The 14,021-nt window shown below is 35.9% G+C and overlaps 1 protein-coding gene across 3 annotated transcripts; it reads left to right on the top strand.

The window, feature by feature from the left end:
• The first annotated feature begins 5,732 nt into the window (after positions 1 to 5,732).
• LOC114754231 (U11/U12 small nuclear ribonucleoprotein 35 kDa protein) lies at positions 5,733 to 13,792 on the top strand. Of its 3 annotated transcripts, none has more exons than XM_028943019.1 (9): positions 5,733 to 5,972; positions 6,046 to 6,143; positions 7,822 to 7,873; positions 8,447 to 8,517; positions 11,269 to 11,359; positions 11,445 to 11,520; positions 12,636 to 12,714; positions 12,905 to 13,231; positions 13,400 to 13,792. In XM_028943019.1, exons 1-8 carry the CDS (start codon positions 5,831 to 5,833, stop codon positions 13,229 to 13,231), a joined length of 936 nt encoding a protein of 311 aa, XP_028798852.1. In that variant the 5' UTR covers positions 5,733 to 5,830; the 3' UTR covers positions 13,400 to 13,792. The 3 variants fall into 3 exon arrangements, with proteins under 3 accessions (XP_028798852.1, XP_028798851.1, XP_028798850.1); XM_028943018.1 differs by having other exon boundaries at positions 12,905 to 13,234; positions 13,403 to 13,792; XM_028943017.1 differs by having other exon boundaries at positions 5,734 to 5,972; positions 12,905 to 13,760.
• Positions 13,793 to 14,021: the final 229 nt, after the last annotated feature.

Genomic DNA, 14,021 nt, shown 5'->3' with positions numbered 1-14,021 from the left:
TATCTATAATCTTAGGTTGAGATTTTAATTTCAGATTTAGGACTCATTTTCATTTTTTTCCCCCTTCAAATGTGTAGCTTTCAGATTTAGGACTAATTTTTTTTTATAATCAACAATGGATTGATGATCAACTCTTTTGGAGGCATGTTTTATTTTGGTCAAACATTGAAACATGATTTAACCACTAATTGTATACTCCAAAAGCAAAAAAAGAATTGGAGTTATTCCTATTTTTCCTAACAGCGTCTATATTTCAATTATGACCATAATTTAGTTGAGTCAAAATAGAAAATCTACTGAACATTTGAAACTAAGTCTTGGTGTAGAAGAAAATAATGAAGTAGAGGACACAATATAATTATATAGCGGATATCCCACCAGACCTATCCATAATTCCTCCTAGACTAAGATGTGAATCACGTTCAACAAGAGAACAAGTAATATTAGAATTCATCAAAGCCTCAGCGTCTGTTGTAATTTCAAAGACCTTAAGAAGACCAACACGTTGCTCTTAAAATTTTAAGAGGAAATCTCTCAAGTATTTTTTTGTTGTTGTAAGTTCACTCCCATCACTAAGCTGTTGAGATCTTTTTTTCCCCCCAACATTGAGCTATTAAGGTTTATCCATAACTTCCAAATATTACTAGGATAGAATAGTAATAGGGGGAAAAAGATGGGGCTGTACGGTGCATACAAGAGGTCAAGAGAATGCATTATTGTGATAAATTGGAAGAATCAATGAATAGACTACTATGGTGAATTGTGAAGCTCCTAGATTTGCTATTCCTTGTCCTTCTCAAGTGTGCATACTACACGGCGATACAGGGTCATAGCATGGGATGAGTTTGCGACATTTGGAAGCTATTATTTGGATGCACAAATAATGTTTAAGAGTAGAAAGGGATAGAGTGATAACAAAAATAAAATATTCACACCGTAATACATTTGTGAAATGGAGTTCAACCAAAAATTAACACTGATAATTGCAAAACCCAAACTAAATCTAAGACATAACCCATGAAAAGAAAAAAATCAGATTCAAAAGAACATTTAACACTAACAGCAAAATTATAGCATGAACCCAATAAATAATTTCAAAGATTTGGCACAATGAAACATAAATCTCACCATACTCTTAGGCCTCAGTTCTGTCAATGGAGAACTCATTTCCATGCGACTCGATTGCTAACTCCCAAGGAGCCTGATGAGCAGTCTTGGTAGCAGATGCCGAGTCTTCCAACTCCACCAAACGGCGAACATCAAATAATTAGCGGACGGCTCATCAAACATTGGATCTAACTCTATCCCAAAAAACATTGGAGTGAAAACTGAAAGAACATTTAAAATCATATTGAAAGCTATATACGAATAATTTCTGCACAAAAACAAAATGAGCTTTGGATCCACATGGCCTTTGTTTTCAAGTTAGGTTCAGAAGCCTGAAACTGGAGATTGCTTTTTGTAGGTTGCCGAGGTGGAAGAACGATGCAACAGAAATAGAAGTATGGAGAAGAAGATGCTTTGTCAAAGAAGATGAGAAGACACGCGTGATTGCCTTTTTTTACTTGATTTATTTTTATTTTAAAATAAAATATAAACATATTTAAAAATTAAAATATAAGCATGACTTGCCAGCATTTATTTGTACAGTCATCACTTAAATTCGCCCAATCACTATTTTCAGTTAGAATAAACTAAAGGTGTTAAGTTTAAAGGATTACAAGTGTACTTTTTAAAGTTAAGGGACTACAATGAAACATGACTGAAAGTTAAAGGACTAACCATATACTTTAGCCATTTAAAAATTTAAATTTCTCCAACGTAGTGACTTGAAAAATGGCTCCGAATGCTCCCACTTGATTCAAAATTGGATAATAAAGTAAGGTGTGACATTTTTAGTATCAGAGCGAAGGTTTTGGCTTGTTGTAGTATGCTTTGATTATGCGTTAAGATTGTTATGCGTAAAAGTTTTGGTTTGCTGTTTGTTGATTATTGTGATAGCCTAATATTACACTATGTTGTGCTGTATAGTACTGTACTGTACTGTGTGCTGGCATTATAGTTGTTTGTTGGTTTGCTGTGTTATGAGAAAAGAGCAGAAACCAAAAAGTATGGCATTTTTTGAGAGTGATCTCTCAGTAGAAACTGTTGATAAGAAGATGCCTGGGGAGATATACCCAGACTAGCATCACCTGCTAGTAGAAGATCCTGATGATCTTGCTCCTCTACTGGGGTATTACTAGTTGCTTAGTGAGATCAAGGATATATATTTGGAAGTGAATTCTAATCAGATTATAGAGTTACAAGAGGATGAGACAAGATCTAGTACACGGCCAGTGCCAATTACACAGTCGACCTTACGTTCACGGCCAGTACTTGATTAGGAACAATGATGACAAGGCAGGCCCCAGTAGAATACTGCCTCTAAAGAAGCAATAATTATCAACGCTTAAAGAGTTTAATTCGATAGATTATCTGATTAAGGAATTCAAATACTTAGGTAGGCATATCAAGAGGAATAAAAATCAGTATGCTATAGTCTACCTTGATTTCTTTCATCAGGTCAGGTTGTTGTACACACAGTCAATAGGGAAAGCCAGACCCTAGCCGCAGACATAGGAGTGTAGCATTGTTATATACTCTTCCGATACATGGATGTAGGAAGAATTCATACCATCCATTTGTGACAATGTGGACGGATATATTTTTGAGCAAATGCTGGATATCTTGGAAGACTTCATTATCTCTACTTTTCCTTTCTGAGGCCAGTCTTAGACTGTTGTATTATGTATGTGACAGGTTGTGACTGGTTAAACTATGCTGCTATTTTACATGTATATAAAGGTGATATATAAAAGCTAAGGGTTATGTAATGATATTGTTCCTTTTGTAGTTAAGAAGAGATAACAAGTATGGTGAGAACAAGACGTAATACATAAGCAGAGGGGAAGAACAAAATAGGCCCCCTGTTGATCTGATTTAAATAATAATAAATCGATTAGAGGAACAACAGAAAATGATGCAAGAGTTACGAGCAACCCAAGCTTGTCAAGAATAAGAAAGGGATGCTGCAATAGTAGTAGTAGTAATAGCAGCCTGAAAGAGAGCCTTTCTGTCGTTCGCCTTGGGGTTCTCAATCAAAAATAAATCCAAGCTATGCAGTATAGTGCAAACTCGGGTCGTTTCACTTTTGAGAGCCTTTATTAATTACCTAAGCTAGACTAAATGCCATGCAATGCAATGAAATGGGGTTTTGGGCTTTTAAGATTTAAATGAATTGATCCAAAACTGAATGCAATGAAAACAAACCTAAGATACTATATTTTTGGTGTTTTAAGATAATAATGATGTAATGGAAATGATTGATAGGAAATCTCTTGAAAATGGTTTTGATGGCAATCATAGTTCACTTAAATATTGGGAGTTTCACAAATCCATTAGGTTTTCTTAATAAGAACCTCATTAACTCAATGAGTCCAAAGCTTACATTAATGAACTCATTAATGTAAACTTTGTTTAGCTTCCCTAATGTGTAAATTGGAATGATCATGCAAATGGCTTAATGAAACACACAATCAACTTAATACCCAAACACAACTAGGCAAGATAAGAGAGAATCATGAGAGAGACATTAAGCATACATGCAACTACATATATTTAAGCTCAAAGTTCAACATCAATCAATCCAATATACAAAAGATAATCAGTAACCACTGATTACAGAATTAATCAAAGTATCTAACTAAGAGTTTACAATTCCTAGACCTAGGAAATCATAAATGCCTAGCTAAAAACTAAAGATTAAAACTAAAACTCCCCTTTGAAGCTTAGGAACTCATGCTACTCCACCATCTTCAAGAGTTGATAAACCCTAGCCCTCCATAGCTTCAAGAAAAGCTCCAACTGAAGTGAATCCGTCGGCCATGGTAGCTGGGAGTGGAAGGAAATGAGATGGAGTGAAGGAAAGATGAAGGAAATGGATGGGGAAGAAGATGGAGATGGAGAGGCAAGAGGATGGGAGAATAGAGGTGTTGGAGGAGATGGAATGGAGTGTCTGGTCGAAAATAGGGTTTCTAAGGGTTTTAGGGGTCCATCTGGGTCGGATCATATGATTAGAAGCTCCATTTTCGCGTTCTGATCCGGATCTGGCGTTGCTGATACGAAGAGTTCGCCGCGGCGAAGCATGCCCGAGAGGAGCTCTGCCTAATCTTGTGATTTCGCCGCGGCGAAGCTGTAAGTTGGCCGCGGCGAACTCTGCCCGAGAGACTACTATTGAGATTTCAATTTGGCGCCGCGGCGGCGAACTCTATTAGTGCTGATACTCTGATCTTGTGTTGTGTCATCCTTTGGTCTTTGATCTTGGCTCCAATTCTCAATTGTCCTACAATAAAAAGCAACAATTTGAAGCATCAATTGTCCTAGAAATCAACTGAATACAATTAATAACCAATTATGACAATTTTAACCTCAAAAAGACACTAACTCAAAGCAAGGACTCTTAATCTAAATTAAGCACAATTATCATCAAAAGGAGCCAAAATCTATGATAAATACCTTAAAATGATATGAAATAACATAGAATAATTGGGCTAAATCACAGCCATAGCACAGTTACAACAACCTGGGCTAGGAACAACCGAGATAACCCAACTAGTCCAAGCCCAACCATAGGAACCAATAATAGAGCATGCAAGGCCTCCAGGGGAACCAGTTAACTTACAACAGTGGATTATGCGCTTTTACAAGCATAATCCACCAGCATTTGAAGGCACACTAGATGTGCAGATAACCGAGAACTAGATTACTCGGCTAGAGAAAATCTTTAGAGTGATGGATTGCTTCTCAGAAACCAAAGCACAGATAACAATCTATAAGTTAGAGGGAGAAGCTAATAGGTGGTGGAAAAATACGGAGTTAGTCCTCTAAGCTGCTGAGACTTCGATTTTTTGGGAATTATTCAAAGACTAGTTCTTCCAAAAATATTTCCTGAGATCAGTGTGGGATGAGAAAGAAGTTGAATTCCTCACTACAAAGCAAGCTGAGAGCGAATCCTTTGATGAGTACTTGGTGAGATACATTAAATTATCCCGATACTCCACCTATCTGCAACATATAAATGATGAACGGAGGTTCATCGAGAAAATGATTAGGGGCCTGAGACCGGAGCTGAGAAAAAAAATAGCCTCAAGGCAGATTGAAAACTTTAACAAAATAGTGAAAGCCTGCCAAATCAACAAGAGTAGTCAAAACCACTAGGGTTATACCAAGTTAGTCTTCTTTGCTTTACCGTTGTTAGACTCCTTGTTGGTCTGTTTACTTGTTAATCTATAGTACCCAGCTTTCACGTCAAAAAAACAAAAAAACAAAAAAACAAAGCACACTTACCGGTCCCTCTCTCTTCCTCCTTCCTTTCTCTTGCTTTCAAAAAACCAAATCAAATATTTCTCTTAATCTTTAACGTAAGAGTTTATTTGATTTTTATTTTATTTTTAAATATAAAATACTAATCTGTTTTAACTTTCATATTTATCTAATTTTTCTTTATAATAATAGTAATTCTAACTAATATCTTGATTAGTAAAAATATTTTAAAAAAAAATAATACTTATTTGTTACTGTTTTTTTAATCTATTTAAATTAATTAATTAGTTCTCACGTTGAATTAACGATACCACCTACTATCTAAACTTTCTCCTCTCTGGAATTTTCTGTCTGATCTCATATCGAAGTACTGGAATTAATCACCGCTCCAACCCAGCCCAAATGAATAGGTATTGATTCTCTGTCCAGCGGTAGGGAGAAAAGTTCGCCGGAAGTTGAGAAGAAAAGGATGGGCGGTGGCGGCAACATAAACTCAGTATTCTATGCTGATTCATACCATCCTATTCAAGCTGGCAGCATAGACGGAACAGATATTCTTCCTCACGATAATGCTGTTTATCGAGCTCTTCTTTGTTCCTCCACTGGCCTCTGTATTCTCTTTTCCTTTTCTTTTGAATTCTCTTCTCAAAATTTCGTTCTCAACTTCCCTGTACGTTTCTGCAGACGACCCATTTGGCGATCACAAGGCCGCAGGAGACCCATATTGCACTGTCTTCGTTGGCCGCCTCTCTCGCTTCACCACTGAAGAAACCCTTCACAAAGTAAACATTCTGTTCTGTGAAAATTTCATTTGCCAACCTTGAGAAAAGAAATTTAATATGTTCATTCAATCTGTATTCGGAGAGTGGGAATAGGCCTCTCTGACCATGTCGTCAAATTAAGATAAGCTAGAGCTACTCTGTGCATTTCTGCCATCAACAGTGTGATTTCTTATAATTTTTATGCATATATTTTCTTATAAAAATAAAACGAAACTTGTTGCAACTAGGTTTTGCGTTATCAAGCTGTTGGTTTGTTCCCTCTAAAGGAGAAAAGTGAGAAATTATTTGCCTCAAGGATGACATCACTTTCATATTCATGATAATGAGTTGTCACTTCGGTAGGGCCTGGTTGACCATCAGGGACTCAATGTAATGCTTTTAAATGCAGGAATTCCTTTACGGACTGCATAAATTTAGCGATTGAAATTTTATGACATAGTAATAAAGGAAAATGAAAAAGAGGCAGGTAAATATCTGTCCTACTACCCGGGAAGTGGATGACAAATTTGGGAATAGGATATGGCTGCTATAGCTGCTGGTTTTAAGAAGACATATAAGAGGAGGTTTGGTAAACAACCAGGGGTAGAAGAAGGGGAGTCCGCTGGTCCAAGAGATTATCTTGGAGCTCCAGAAAATGGGGAACAACTCTAGTGTGCAGCTAGCTACCAATCTTTTGAATCTGAATCCTTGTATAGGGGGTAGGACTACTTTTGGGGAGTATAATGCGTGTAATGGGAGGGTAATGCCCTTAGGACTGATTTTGGGAACAGAATTGTGAGGAGAGACCTGGCCTCTCGAATGCCATGGGAGAGCCGCTGGGTTAAGCTGTGTTCATTGTATTTCCCGTGTTCTTTTGTTATTAGTAGCCGCTGTGATTTTTTCTGTTATTAGGGGAAATAGGGCTTTGACTTGAATCAGGGAAGCTTATTGTATCTTTGATTCAACTCTGGAATATTAATATCAAAGCCTCAGGATTTTCCTCATTTATTGCTGTTCTGTTTCATTATTGTTGGTTTGGTTTCTGGTTTACTGAGCATTTAAGCAGGGTCAAAACAGAATATAGAAGAGTGAAGGAGACTGTCGAGGGACAAAATTTATATTATATATTCCTCTGTGCCACTTAGCTAGAACGCATGTTACCATGGAGATGAAAGAAGATTTACAATGTAATGCTTCATCGGATATTGTGTAATGGTACAAAAGGGGCATGGTTAGGATAAAACCTTTTTGCTTAAGCTCATGTCCGTCTAAAAGACTGCATTGCTCAGAACCATGCATTGGTATTTTCATTTGAGAATTCTCAGGACTTGACATGTATAGTCTAGTGGGTCATGGTGCATTGGCTTTTAGCTTGACTTCTTAGGACGTCTTCTGGTTCAAACTTCTAGTCACCATTTTGATTATGTATTTAAGAAGACTGCTACATTAAGGCTGGTTTCTCCTTAGCAAGTCTCACAATCACTGGTGGATTAAACGTGGCTTAATCTCTTAGAAGCATATTTCTTGTACTGGTGCTTTTCCTTTTTTTTTTTTTTTTGTTAATAATAATTCTTCAATACACATCGACTGATGAAATTCTTGGTTTCCTTGTCAAGCATGATTTCTTTATCCTCAATAATTTCTCCTGTCTAATACAATTTCTTTATCTGGAAAAAATTATCTGATTTTGGCCTTTCAGGTTATGGGCAAGTACGGTCGGGTGAAAAACTTGCGCTTGGTCAGGGACATTGGTATTGTTTTATAATCAAATTTAGACCGCCTTTGGTTGTCAATATTTTAAAAACATTATTGTGATTTTAGAAAATAATATTTCAGATTCGAGGATATATTTCATCATCACTTAGCCATTCAAGAATTATAATATATGTAAAGTCCTTGAGAGACAAATATTTTCAAATTTTCATCAACTGTAATGGAAAAAATTTAGCTTATTTAAATTTAATTATTATCTGACCATCTGCCACCAAAAAAAGAAGTTTAATTATTATCATTCATGAGGGGGAGCTTTTGATGAGCGTTTTTCTTTTTTCCTTTTTCAAATCAAGTTGATTGGTTAGTGTACATGGTGGACAAGGCTGCATCTTTACTTTGATGTTCATTTGCCAAATGTTATGCTTGATTGTTGGTTTATTTATACAGCATCTTGTTTAGTCGAAGTTGTATTTTAAACTCCCACAAATTGTTTATTTATTTATTTTTTGCGTGTTTTATGGGAATAATGTAACAGATGATCGCTCTTTTAGCAATTCTATTGTCATGGCATGGGAATTTTACCTTCGTAAATTTCATGTTTTTCATTTCAGTGACTGGAGCCTCCCGTGGTTATGCATTTGTTGAATATGAAACTGAAAGTCAGATGCGGCATGCTTATGAGGTATTGTAACTTGTTACCAATCAAAATTGAGCAATGAATGAATCTTTACCTTTAATCTGAAATATGAACTGCACTTATCAATGTTTTTTGGGGTAGTTTTAGTAGGAGCAGAATTTCAATGTCAAATAGCAATACATATAAGGCAGCACAAGGGATAAATTAAAAAAAGGTGCATAAATTTTCAACATGATTAACTCTATTTATGAGTCCTTAGGGAGTGAAATACTTCCAAATACAAATAGATAAGTATTCCTGATGATTTTGACTCTTCCCTGACTCCTACACAATTAAATACTAAAAATGAAGAAAGCATAACGGTAGTGTACAAATTATGCCTAGGCAGAAGAGGAAAAAGCTTTGGGCTCCATTTTTTTTGGACAACAATGTAACTGCTTTAGCCCACTAAGTCACTGCTAGAAAGCTCCCTTGTTCCCATATTTCACCGTTGTGGAACAAGTCTATATTAATTGCTTCCATTTTAAAGACCTATGTTTGAAAAATTCATAATCTCAATACTCCCTATCAAATTAAAGATAATTTAAATTTTAGCTTTAATAATAAAACCAGTTTACTATGAAAACTAATAGATTTATGCATGCTCCCACACTGACCGTACATTTATACTCCATTACTGGTTCAAGAAGCTGTACTACCAGAACTCCCCAACATTGTTCTTGTGAGATAAACAATTCTTAGAATTTTGGGACTTTCTTCTCATGAGCAGCCTGCCTGTTGTTCTTCCAGCTTTTGTTCTCAGGTTTGTCATCCTTCATAATGAAATAGCTCTAGAAGTCTTCTGCCTACTTCCCATGAGTCCTTTTTTTTTTTTTTTTTTTTCCAACCGGTCTATGTGATATAAGCAGAGAGAATAATAGCTAATTCATTCGACAAAATGGAAAAGGGAAGAGGTACAACAGAAATAATCCCTGTGAAAATATTGTGCATTGATTGTAAATATTCTGTTATTGTGGTGTAGCTATTATTAGCATTCATTAGGCTTTAGTGAATTTTATTCTCTCATTTATGAAAGTTTATTCCTTTTTCATGTATATATAGTTATTGTATCTCAATACTTAGTGAAATGAATAAAAAGAACATATTTCTTTCTCAAATTATCCACAATCCGCCTGATGGACACATCACCCTGGCATTGTCTCTCTATTCTAATTACAATAAAGCCCCTACACAGCTTCAAAAGGAGACATACCTATCTCAAAATGGTATGTAGTATTGTACGACAACTGACTTATTGATTGATTTTGTCAGTGGTCTTCCAAAGTCTTGCTTTAAGACATCTATTCTGGTTGTGGTTGATAGATTCTCAAAAACTGCTTATGTTATGCCTTTTAAACAACATTTTACAGCTGTTAATGTAGCCAATATCTTCACGGATAATGTAGTTAATGTTGACATTGGGCCTATTCTTATTGGGCCTAACCCTTAGATAACCCTAATTTATCATTACTGTTTATACTCTCTTAGTTAAGTTTGTTTTTCTGCCTTTTATTTTGCCTTTTATTTAGGGATTTCAGATAGGATTATTTCCAGATTTAGTATGATTAGATTTGATGTATTATTTGAGAAAGATCCCATGCGATCTGATCGCACACTTTGCACCTATATGTATCGGCTTCTATGGTGGAATAATATGAAGTTTTAAGTGTCTAAAAAGCATCATGGTATCAGAGCTATAGCGATGACCTTTAGGGACGCAATGCTCGGTTCATCACGGGCCTTCACCGTCGGCAATGATTCTTCGCAGAATCCGTCGGCAAGTGTAGGAGGCTCACTAGCAACGACGGAAAAAGGAGGGAGCTCGTAGTCTGGGGTATCGCACACACCCGGGATGATCTCTGCCTCCGACTAATCCGGCAAGTGTAGGAGGCTCACCAACAACTACACTATTAATATAACAAACTAAGTACTACTTCCGGTTTTTAACATAAAAGCCAGATAACTAATTTGGGAAAATTAAGAAATTAGTTAAGTTGGTTATTTATAATAAACGTATGTTGATTATTTAATCATATGTATTGGAAACACACCTTGGTGGCAATCTCTTATAGTCAATATGGATATTTTAGGAAAAATGTGAGATAAGTGGATTGAGGTGTTCTATTTATGACCAAATCCAATCCTCTAATTAGCTCTTTTATTAAGAACTAGAAGTTGCAATACATTTTTGCACCGCCATAGTTATGTCCAGCTGCCAAAGGAGTGTTGACTTGAGAGAGAAGATGAAGCACTCCCTAATTGTAACAGTATCAGTAATTCCATGGAATGTGTTTATGTTTCTCGGCTTGTAGATTCTACTAATTGCTTGATTAAGTTGAAACATTTAACATTTTAATGAATATAATTTTAGGTGATGTGGTATCATATTGAATTATTGAGCAAGATCCTTCAGTTAATAATACATTCAAAGATTTGGTCTTGGATGGGGCTCAATGTTGTTGTGCAATCCATATAGTCAACCCCATCTAGCGGGATAGAGTTTTTTTGTTGTTGTTGGTATCATAGTGAATGACTGATTTCTGCAGTTTGTTACAATTTTATATTTTACATTTATTATATATCCCAATCTTGAGCTAATTCCGTAATAGCTCTCGTCAGCCATTCCTGTTAGTAAATAACGCAATAGCTGATTGGATAGCCTCATGTCAAGTATCCTGAAAGCATCTCTGCTACCTTTGCTTGTAGTGCATTTTAGTGTGAACACCATGAACTTTTGTTGAGTTTCTTCTTATGCAGGATGCTCATCATTCTATTATTGATGATTGCGAAATCCTAGTTGATTTTAACAGACAGCAATTGATGCCTGGGTGGATTCCTAGAAGGTTAGGTCAGTTGCAGTAATGGATACGGTAAGCGTTATTCCTTCTACAGTACCACTGATCCATCTGATTATTTTCTTTCCTCTGCCTTAGGTGGCGGTCTTGGCGGTAAGAAGGAATCTGGACAACTTCGTTTTGGTGGAAGGGAAAGGCCATTTCGAGCTCCTCTGTATGTTTCAGTTCTCCTTATGTGTGCAAACTTTTTTTTCTGTATTTTGGATTGATTATTTCATCCTATAATTTATAAAACACATTTTTAGTAATCAGTTTTCTCCCCCCTTTCCAAAAAATAACTCAGTAGATGATAGCATTATACCGATTGTAATGACACTTGCATAGCTTGTATATTCTATGACAATGAAAGCACTAATTGTACATCAATGTATCTATACACATGATCATGCAAAAATATAATTATGAAGCAATGTTTAACTAAAACTCCTTGTGCAATATTTAAATAGTTCTAGTCTTCATTTATTATGATTACAAAGGCTCGTTGTGGTTTTTTTTTTTTTGGTTGTTTATTCATTTATGGTTAGAAAATATATTAAGTGAGACCCATCCGGAAAAGCTATAGGTCAGGCAAGTGAAACTTTAGTTTTTCCTGTTGTAGTCAAAGAGAAAATGAATTTTAAATTGTAATAGAATGAAGTTCCTTTTATCCTAGTCGTAGCAACAATTGCTACCATTAATAGTTTATCTTGAACCAATTTTTTGGTACTGCTGATATTGATCTGGTTCAGACATTTCAAGTAGTTTATAGTTAGTCTATAAGAAATAATGGTATTGACATGTATAGTATTCCTAGGCTCATTTTTAAAGTATATTGGTCATGTACATACTCTTCAGGTGCTTTGTAGCCCTATTTGAGTCTATTTCCTGATTTGAAGTCATTGATCCAATATGACGATTTACTTGTCTATTGGTAGATAGAGTTTTTTTTTGGTTTGGTTGGGGGTACCTTTTAGTGATTCAAATATAAATAAGAAAAAAGGAAAAACGATGGATAAGAATTAAATCAGTGGGAGGCAGGAAAACGATTTTTAGAGGTGAATTGATACAGGAATTGAACGATGATGTGATGAATTTTAAGTCTTATTTTATTGAACGAAGCAATAATTTTCAACTGTTAAGGATATTTCATCTCAATCTAAAATGTTGCTCTGTGTAAAAATGGGTAGGAAATAGCATCATTCTGGTCAAAGTAATTATAGCCCATCCTATGTTGATTATCTGGTGGCGTTGTTGTTTTTAATTATAAATTCATTTCCTCGATTCATCCAGGAGACCGATACCATACAAGCATTTGGAGAGACTTGGCATTCCACCTCCTCCTGAAGGAAGATTCATGTCACGCTTTCAGGTGATTTTATATTTGCAAATTTGTATAGAATCTTAGGATACAGAGCTACAGGGGATTTATATGTCTACTATTTTATTTATAACTTTCCCCCCCTGTTAATGCTGAAAACTAGTTATTAGTCTATCATTGGTTGGCGTTCCAAATTGTAATTTCATTGATTAAATGTCTTTCATGTCTTGTGTGTTTGAAGATGCCATCGCCTCCTAGAAGAGAAAGGACCAATCCAGACAAGGAAGAAGGCTCCCGCAGAATAAGTTGTAATGACAGGAGTGAAGGTGTTGACAGGCATTATAAGAGTAGTTCAATTCACCGAGACAACTATACTCATCGAAGGAGCCCTGTGGAAAGAAGAGAGGGAAGAGATGGGCATTACTATAGTAGTAGAAGTTATGCTGAGAAGGAGCGTCATTCCAGGAGATCTGCTGAAAGGCGGGAACACTCTCATAAAAGGAAAGATAGAGATGAACACCCTCAGAGGTGGCAGAAACATGGCCATTATTCCCACCGTGACGAGTAATGGTCAACCTTCATTATCCTGCTCTTGTACTGAGTCTATGCTTTTGTTGGTTGGGATTGCATGGTGGGGTATCTTCCCAGGCCAAGAAGCATGAGTGGATCAGACAACTTAATTACGGTAAGATTGAAAACATAAATAATCAATGCCTGATATATTTCTTCTGTGTTCAAGAACGGGCATTATTTGTAGTGATGAGTTATTGAACAATCTCAACTGCCAAAAACCATCAAGTCCAGCGGTGCAAAACCCCTCCTTTTTGTGAGGGAGTTCAGAGGTTCATTCCTGTGTTCGTGGGTGTGTGTATGTTGGATTGTTAAGTTTAAAAAATCAAAAAACAATCTCAAGTGTAACTTCAGAGTTTTTTTTTTTTTTTTTAAATTTCTTTTTTTGGGGGTCAAAAAGTTTAACTTCAGAGTTGAATGAGGTTCTAATTTTCAGGGGGAGGCATGTTGTTATATTAGGATTGACATGACCTTCCGATTAAACGAGTATCTATTTGCACCTGAATTCTTACTGCTAGTTTAACCAAGAACAGGAATCTTGCTTGATGGGACTTTCAAAGCGTCTGCTCATACGTGCTCAGAAAAATCTGCCATTTTAAAAGTAGACAGGGCATGGCGATGAATTTGAGTATGAGAATTTGATGAACACTTGAATATGGATTAGAAACTACTTCAAGCAAGAGTGTTCTTAGAGGAATGAATTTCAAATTATCACATGTTTGAATAATATTAATGGTTGACGTAAGTTTTTAAATGTGGAAGAGTTTTACATCTTCAAAATCAATGTT

This window comes from Neltuma alba, unplaced genomic scaffold, assembly GCF_004799145.2.
Source record: "Neltuma alba isolate B1F8T4 unplaced genomic scaffold, ASM479914v2 tig00010121_pilon, whole genome shotgun sequence".
Classification (NCBI taxonomy): Eukaryota; Viridiplantae; Streptophyta; class Magnoliopsida; order Fabales; family Fabaceae; genus Neltuma; species Neltuma alba.
The sequence above is the reverse complement of the archived record's forward strand: the minus strand, read 5'-3'. Positions and strand labels throughout refer to the sequence as shown.

Excerpts from the sequence above, each read along its gene's own strand:
- LOC114754231 (XM_028943019.1), top strand. The coding sequence starts at position 5,831 with ATGGGCGGTGGCGGCAACATAAACTCAGTATTCTATGCTGATTCATAC. Across the intron at positions 11,360-11,444 it reads GTGGATTCCTAGAAGGTTAG|GTGGCGGTCTTGGCGGTAAG; the intron begins GTCAGTTGCAGT and ends CCTCTGCCTTAG. Across the intron at positions 11,521-12,635 it reads AGGCCATTTCGAGCTCCTCT|GAGACCGATACCATACAAGC; the intron begins GTATGTTTCAGT and ends CGATTCATCCAG.